This window comes from Schistocerca serialis, chromosome 1 (assembly GCF_023864345.2).
Source record: "Schistocerca serialis cubense isolate TAMUIC-IGC-003099 chromosome 1, iqSchSeri2.2, whole genome shotgun sequence".
Taxonomy (NCBI): domain Eukaryota; kingdom Metazoa; phylum Arthropoda; class Insecta; order Orthoptera; family Acrididae; genus Schistocerca; species Schistocerca serialis.
Genome location: NC_064638.1, coordinates 652,751,908 through 652,760,602, shown reverse-complemented (window position 1 = coordinate 652,760,602; position 8,695 = coordinate 652,751,908). Strand labels below are relative to the sequence as shown.

The window sequence follows — 8,695 nt, the reverse complement described above, 5'->3', positions numbered from 1 at the left end:
GTACTCCAGTACTGACTGGTAAAAAAGAACAGTGAATGCATGAAGTGACACTTCACTGTAAATTAAAAGCTAGAACTGAATAACAAAGATGCAATAATAATGCAGAGTGTGTATAAAGTTAAAGACTATAATGAAATAATAATTCATTGTGCCTTAGACTTCCATTTACACTTAAAGTGCAAAATAAAGTAAGCTTTGAAGCATTGATAATTACCAGCTTTAAAATAGTATATTAATGTGAACACTCAAATGATGAGACTGAATACAAATACGGATAACACAAATTTCAGTTACTGAAATATATCTCACAAACATTTCAAATGCATCATAATTTACTCCATTCTCACCAAGTGTTGGGAAAGGGGAGGAGAAACAATTACTAACAAAATCACAAGAAACAAGAACAACAAATAAGACTCTAATAGAGAAATAATTTTGCTATTGAAATGCCTACATTTTCAGAACAAGAACCAAAAAAGAGAAAAATGGACTTTCGTCTAAAATTACAACATTTCGTCTTCCTAGGGGGGAAAAAAAAAAAAAAAAAAAAAAAAAAAAAAAAAAAAAAAAAAAAAAAAAAAAAAAACAGCCACTGGAACTCTGCTCAAATGAACAGTGAATAAATCAAGTGCATGATAATGTGAAGGCAACAAACCTAAACATGTTAGACAAGGAACAGATCCTTGTATTATGGAAAGAGAAAAGGAATATAACTATAAATAAAACTTTAAATGACAGCTCCACAACAACACTGCCCACAAAATGATGTGACATAAAAAATAAATACAAAATATGTAAGAAAGGAAAAGTTCGTACTCACTGGAAATATTTGAGATCATGTTAGAGTCAACAAATAACTCTCTAATAGATATGAAACTTATGGGCAATAAAACTTAACATGCCTCAAATGTACATATCAAGATATAGCAAATATGAATAAGTCACTGTCGATAAAATATGAATAGGAAAGCCACTGTCCATAAAGAACTAATGCACACAAAATTCACATTTGAGTTCTAGAAACCATGCTTTGTTTCTTCCTGGCTTTCTATTATGCTTGGGAGGGTTGCAATCTGTGAAACTTGAAGTTTAAAATGTGCTGTTTAGCACTGTTTTGTGTGTTGGGCTAACTGTGTTTTTCGGTGTGCTGATTTGTGTTGCTTTCTGTATATTGTAACTTATAACTGATAATCTCAAACTTGACTAAATTATTTCAGTATTATGAAACGGACAGTTGCTACTCACCACATAGCAGAGATGTTGAGTCACAGATAGGCATAACAAAAAGACTGAAAACAAATAAACTTTTGGCCAAAAACTCCTTAATCATAATTAGACAAAACACACACACACACACACACACACAGACAGACAATGCAGATGCAACTCACACACAAGTGACCAAAATCACTTGCTGCTAAGGCCATGTGTGTGTGAGTTGTGTTTGTGTGAATGTATGTTGTCTAATTCTGATGAAGGGCTTTTTGGCTGAAAGATTACTTGTTTGACAGTCCTTTTGTTGTGTCTATCTGCGAGTCAGCATCTCCACTATATGGTGGGTAGCGGCTATCTTTTTCATAGTACTGTCATTATTTCATCTGGATTTTCCATTGTTTTACTAAATTATTTATATTAAATGAAAAACCTACAGTACAGAGCCAAGTTCACTCATGTTTTCTAGATGTTTCCACCACAGATTTATATCTGACTATTATTTATAAAAAGAGAAAAAAACATTAGGATTCCATCATGATGGACACAAAAATCACATTTAATCTATCACTAATGCATATATTTAGAGTCTTTACCTGAACTGTTTGCCTCTTAGGAGTAACAAAAATAACCATGGTCCTGTCTCAAAACATATTAGATGACAACAGAAGCTTTTTAGTACAGTCTTTTCATTTATAAGGCACGGAATTTATATTTCACAAGCTTGTCCTGAAAGGGAGATGGAATATATTTGCTGGTAGCTTATAGAGTGATTTTGACCTGTTCTAAAGTATTCTTCCAGGTAACGGCATCCAGATGTTACAAAATTTCAATAAGCTGAGCTGATGGTTGAGTCATTCATTCATCAGCCTGCTGTTATATCACAAAATCTGGATGAAATTATCCAGCAGAATACATAACAGTATGTCAAAAACAACATATGGCAGGAAAACTGAACTGAGATTTCTGCGTATAGATCTCAACAATACTTCCAAAAATTTTCACTTATTTTGTTTCCTGGTAATATATTTTCTCAGATATTAAACTGTAAGCTCTTGACAGACTTCAAATACTTAGGAAGGTGTAAATGAGGCTGCCCTTTGGGCATTGAAAAGCTGACAGCAGTTACGTTAGGGAGCAAAACTATTGGTCTACTTATCCCCGAGTCAGATAACTGCAGTTAGATTTACTTTAATTATTTCAACAGCATGAACAGAAAAAGTAGATTTTATCAGTTGGAATAGACCAGTAGTCTAAGATTTATATTAATGCAGTAAGTTTGGCTGATGCTGTTGAAGCTTTTAATTGATTTGTGTGACATCCCTTCATGACAGTTAAATATCTGGGTACAAATTCTGAACAGGTACACAGAGTTAATTTGTCACACACAATTTACATAATATTTTATTTAATGCAACATTGACAGTAATAGAAAATATCTTAAAACCCTCACTCTCATTGCACATACAGAAGCCAAGCTTGTTAACACTGATACCCAGGTTCTTCACTCCAACTGTGTACCTTCTTAGTAGAATGCTTTAGATGCTCATTTCTAGCACACTTTGTTTGCAGCACATATATATTTATCACTTAGCTTTAAATGGATAGTCCTTTTGAACTATTCTTACAAAATCTTGTATGAGTTTCTGAGTAATCTGACAACATTATGAGTTATTGACACCTGTGGAGTAAATAATTCCTCCTAAATTAAAGGGTCTGATGGTTCATTTTGATATGAGATCTGGATCTCCAAAGCTCATACTAGTCAACCCTTATCAGTGAAAACTACATAACCCACCATTGCAATTAAATAACCAGCATTAAATACTCTTAGAGACACTTCTGTAGAATTTGAGATTTATGTGATTACATTCAATTGTGATGAAACATGCTGTTTTATTGTTGAAAGAGAGAATAAATTTTTATATGTACCATAAAATAAAATACAAACATATATCATCTCAATACATGAGATGTGATTCCTAAAAAAATACATAAAACAAGGAAACATGGTTTCTCCAGACAAAAAAAAACTGAGAAACCACTTTACAAAACAATATCAGTGGATAGCAACATGGTCAATTATTTCCAGTATATAAAAATGTTTTTTAATATTTGGAGATTCAGTTAAGTGGAGAATGCAATTTTATCATATTGTCCATGAAGGACATGCACTCTAATATTTGTTGCATGTTCAAGAACAGAAAATTTAATATGGCATTTCATCTGACACAAATTTATGCAGGCAACATGTCAAAAGGAATAATGATGACTTTGCAGCAAGTATCTACATCTGATGTCCTGAATTTGTAATATGTAAACTAATATAAAAAGAACATAATGTATGATAATAGTTTGCAGTTATATAATGCAACTTGTTTGTTTTAAGTCCCTTTGCACTTGACATTTATGACCCTCTGCCACTACTGTGTTATTTTAAATAAACATCTCAAGTCACATATTACAAACATATTAAAATATTTGAAACATGTGAAACATAATTCCTGTCAACACACAAAAAAAAACAATAAGTGTTTTACCTTTAAACCTGTAAAACAACTCTGTTATTCCTTTCTTATGGCTAATAAAGTTTGTTAAAGCATTTATATTACATACATTTGGTGAAACTGAAAGTTCACTGTAATAAGATGCAAACATTTCGAATGAGGAATTGTGGCGAGACTTTATAAAAGAAGGGAAATGTCACAGATAGTCTACTGCTCAGACAGTCGGACATACATTATCCATTGTGTGCCCACATACGCTGTTTTACAACACAATCACTTGAATATAAAAAAAAGTATGTAGCACTACAAAAGATGTTGGCCTCAAAATTTTTATTATGAACTAATCTAAATGAAAACCACCTAGTGTTAGAATTAAAAAACACACATTCCTGAGCTATGTGACTCTTGAAAAGAATCAGTACATATAATCAGTAATATGTCTCAATTGTGTGGACAAAGAGAGATGAGAGACATTAAGTACAGTATTACTACAGAACTATAACTTAACCTTCTTTTATTCTTCTGATCAAGAATCTTGTCATGGATATTGGATAAAGAAGTGATCTTCATAAACATGTGACAAATAAATGTAAGGAATGTTTATAATTTGTCATGCTTCGATACATACATGTATTTTAACCAAAAATTCAGTAGAAAATCATGGTGTGTGTGTTCATTTTTTGAAACCTTTTTTTTCTCCAAAAGACTTTTGAAATCTTTTACATCAGTATCAGATAATCCTTACTACATAAGAGGTAAAGAGAATGAGAAGTGCAGAGGTTTTGGATTCTGTCCTCTAATTATAGACTCCGCAAGGGTTCATAAACTTAAAACTGTGAAGTCATCTAGAAACTTTTGTTGATGAATGGGAACATAAGTATATAAATAAGACTAGAGGAATAATTTGGTTACAATGGTTGGAATGAAACTGGCACTTTCTTACTTGCTCATATGCATAGGGTTTTGAACCATTTTCTCCACTGAATGTCTAAAAATAAAAAATTGTGTACTCAAAAGAATCGCCAGTTAAATTCATTAGTTGTAACAAAGAGTAATTATAAATATTTTGAAAGATCTCACTACAGCTTTCATCTCTGACCTGCTGAGCAGCATATTTATTTAAGAGATATTGACTCTTTTTAAATTGTTTATTAAATCAACAGTTCACTAGAGTGCTTAGCACTTTTTCACTTTCTCACTGCAGGAAAAGAAATGTATAGCTACAATCAGCCAGAAAAACAAATTCCATATAGTGAAATGGAACCACATAATAATCAACATCTATTAGAGAGGTATTTCACACAGCTGATGGCTAGTTAAAATTTTCCTGCAGCTTTCTAATGCTTATATAGTGTGGCGTCATGACCATCACCATAAAACACTACTGCAGATGCAGATTTTGTATACACAGTACGCAACCAGACCACAATTTACTACTGTGGTTAACTTCACTGGTTACTGTAGGCAATAGTGCCAAATACTATAGCTACAGGAACACAATTTCTGTGGCACAGTTGGCTGGCTGTCCAGTGAGTGTATGCTGTCAAAGAATTGAGTCCACCTGCTTAATTCCACCAGGTGGGTCATGGCCACAGTATTCATCTTCAAAGTCCTCATCATCTTGATGTGCTGTGATATATTTAGAGCTCAAAAGAGGTTCACGTACACAACCATTACTTAGTTCTGAGTTGCTCTGCAACAATGAAGCTGTTAAGGAACATTTGCGAAACCTTTCTGGAAGATGCATTTCTAGTTGACCTGTATCTTCCATCTGTACTGAGGCTAATGGCATATCAAGGCATGGCGATAAGAGCCGTGGATTGTTAGCAAGAAATTCCACAATCTCAGATGCATTTGGCCTTCGCTTATAATCTTTATTCCAGCAGGATCGAATAAGAGCTTCCCTGTAAACAAATTACATAGTTCAAGAGTAATACAACTGATATTCCACAGAATGAAGGTTTGTAAATTATGACACTAAGAACACCAAATTAATAATAAGTACAGGAAGTTGTTAACTATTTGTTAATGATCTATTGCTAGGAATATCTGCCTTTATGTGAAAGCAATTTTCACATCTATTATACAAAGAAATTTGGCCACATCTTTCCTCATTCCTATTCCCCTGCATCACTGTCTAAAGCATGACAACATACTGAACACTGTTTCCATAGAATAATTTCAGTTGCGAAATCATTATATACTCTTTTGTTTCCAGTATATTAAAGGATTGGTGCTAAAATAAAATGTTTCGTACATTGTTCTTTCAGCATGTCTACAGAATTAGTTTGTTTTCAACAGAGTTGAAATTTTTTCAATTATCAGTCATCTCTGAAATGTACAGTAGGCTGTCATCTTAACCAGAGTAGTGTCTCAGAACAGAACAAATGGCGTATTTTTGTATACAGATATACTGTAGAATGCACTTGATATGATACCACATTGTACAGAGTTAAAAAATGTCAAATCATACAGAATAGGTTCCCAGAAATGAATGGCTTGAAGAGTTCCAATGCGACAGAACTCAGGACATTGTCCTTGAAGGTAAGTGTTAATCAGAGACAAGGGTATCATCAGAAGTGCCCCAGGGAAGTTTGATAGCACTGCTATTATTCTCCATATGCCTAAATGATGTGACAGATAAGGTATGCACCAATCTGAGACAGTTTATTGAAGATGTTGTAATACAGGGGAACGTACTGCCATTGAGTGACTGGAGAAGGATACAGGATGACTTAGACTGAATTTCTATTGGCGTAATGAATTGTGGCTTGCTCTATATGCAGAAAAATGTCAGTTACTGCAGAAGAATAGGAAAAAAATACTGTAGTGTTTGAAATAGTATTAGTGGTGTGCTGCTTGACACAGTCACATCAGTTAAATGTCTAGGATTCATTGCAAAGTGATATGAAATGGAACGGATATGTAAGGACAGTATTAAGGAAGTCAAAAGACCAACTTTGGTTTATTGGGAGATTTTTAGGAAAGTGTAGCTCATCTACAATAGAGGTGACATATAGAACACTTGTGTGGCCCATTCTTAAGTACTGCTGAAGTATATGTGATCTCCACCAGATTTCATTAAATGAAGATACTGAAGTTATTCAAGAGTGTGCAGCTAAATTTGTTACCTGTAGGCTATCATATGGCGATCAACAAATTAAAAGAAGTGTAATGGAATATAGTCAAATTAAATCAGATGATACTGAGGGAAACAAGACAGGAAATGAGTTTTGTTACTTGGGGAGCTAAATAACTGATATTGTCTGATGTAAACAGGATACAAAAGACAGACTTGTAATAGCAAGAAAAGCTTTCTGAAGGAGATAAATATGTTAATAGCGAATATAAATTTAAGTCTAAGGAAGTCTTGTTGAAAGTATTAGTTCAGATAATAGTCTTCTACATTTGTGAAATGTGGGTTATAAATGGTACAGACAAGAAGAGAGTAGAGTATCTGAAATGTGATGATTCAGAAGAATGCTGAAGATTAGATAGGTAAATTGGTTAAAGAATGTGGAGGCACTGAATAAAATGGCAAAAAAAGAAATTGATGGCACAAGTTAACTAAACAATTGGGCTGTGGACAGAATAAATCCTGGGGAACCAAGGAATGATTAATTATATCCTGCAACACACTGTTGCCTTTCTGTAAACTATATGTACTCAAATACATACATTGTAAGTAATAGGTATGTTTTATAAAGTGATTGTATTAGTATATTTGGTGAGTGGGAAAAGTTCCTTAATAATTTCAAGTATTATTTTGTACAAAATTTGTTTAATTTCCTCCACCCACAACATTAATGTAAGTGTCCAGCTTGCTGCTGCCACCCCCCCCCCCCCCCCCCCCCCCCCCCCCCAAATCACCAGGCTAAGATCTCAGATATACGTTCTTAGTAATAGGTGAAAACTGGGTTTTACATTGGAAATTATTCTTGCTTTTGGTCTTGTAATTAATACTAGAACCAGTAAATAATTTATGTGCAAATGTTTATTACAGTCATAATTATTTCATCAAATTAACCTCTATGTGCATAATAGCAATTTTGGAAACCGCAAGGTACTAACAGTGACTACATAATAATGTTGAATGGATGAATTTGAAATTTTAGTGATTGAAATGCATCCAGCATAAACACTAAATGCTTTTTTCTCTCAAATAACTATGATATATCTTCTTCCTTCCTGCCTAGAGTTTTAATAATGCAATTAAAAATCTATATGTATGGACACACACATACACGCACACACATGCGCGCACACACACACACACACACACACACACACACACACACACACACACACACAAAATGAAATAACTATGGAGTTAAAAATCTAGTAAGATAAATAATAAAACAAGAAATTAAAATTATCTACTTACAGCTGAGGTTTTACACCAGTTGGGATCTGAATAGTGTTTCCAGCTTTCACATGCTCTAACACTTGATTATTGCTCAGTCCTTGGAAGGGGAAACTTCCAAATGTAATGATCTCATACAGTAGCACTCCATAGGACCACACATCAGAGCTTGGTGTAAAAATACCCAGTTCCAAACTCTCAGGTGCCATCCATCGGACAGGAAGCATTCCTTCATAATACAATACAAAATGAAAAAAAAAAATAGTTTATAAAAAAGCATCTACTGTATTAAAAAATAAACCCACATTAAAAATTAATCTATTTTTTCTATTCTGCTTTTAGGTTTTAATTCACTGTTTTAAAGATTTCCTACTTCACCATTGTTGCTGTTTGTCTCAGTGCAAACAGCTATGTTGCAATGTAAAAGGTAACAATGAATAGCTTCATATTTACATCTTTCTTGTCATATTATTTAATTGTGAGAACTTTTTGAACACTTTGCCCCTCCTGCCCTACTGCAACCCCCATTCTCCTTTCTACCTCATCTTTGATTTTATTCCTGTGATCTAAAAAAAAAAGATAAATCACTACTAACTTTTCAGAAACATATTGA

General features: G+C 33.5%; 1 protein-coding gene across 5 annotated transcripts in view; it reads right to left on the bottom strand.

The window, feature by feature from the left end:
* Positions 1 to 570: 570 nt before the first annotated feature.
* The window catches only part of LOC126479202 (uncharacterized), a 687,919-nt gene continuing 679,794 nt past the window's right edge, over positions 571 to 8,695 (bottom strand). For all 5 annotated transcript variants that reach the window (XM_050103765.1, XM_050103768.1, XM_050103767.1 and 2 more), the window contains 2 exons: positions 8,104 to 8,311; positions 571 to 5,623 (listed from right to left, as the gene is read on the bottom strand). In XM_050103765.1, coding sequence (XP_049959722.1) covers positions 5,263 to 5,623; positions 8,104 to 8,311 — 569 coding nt within the window. In that variant the 3' untranslated portion in view covers positions 571 to 5,262. The remainder of the gene's footprint in view (positions 5,624 to 8,103; positions 8,312 to 8,695) is intronic.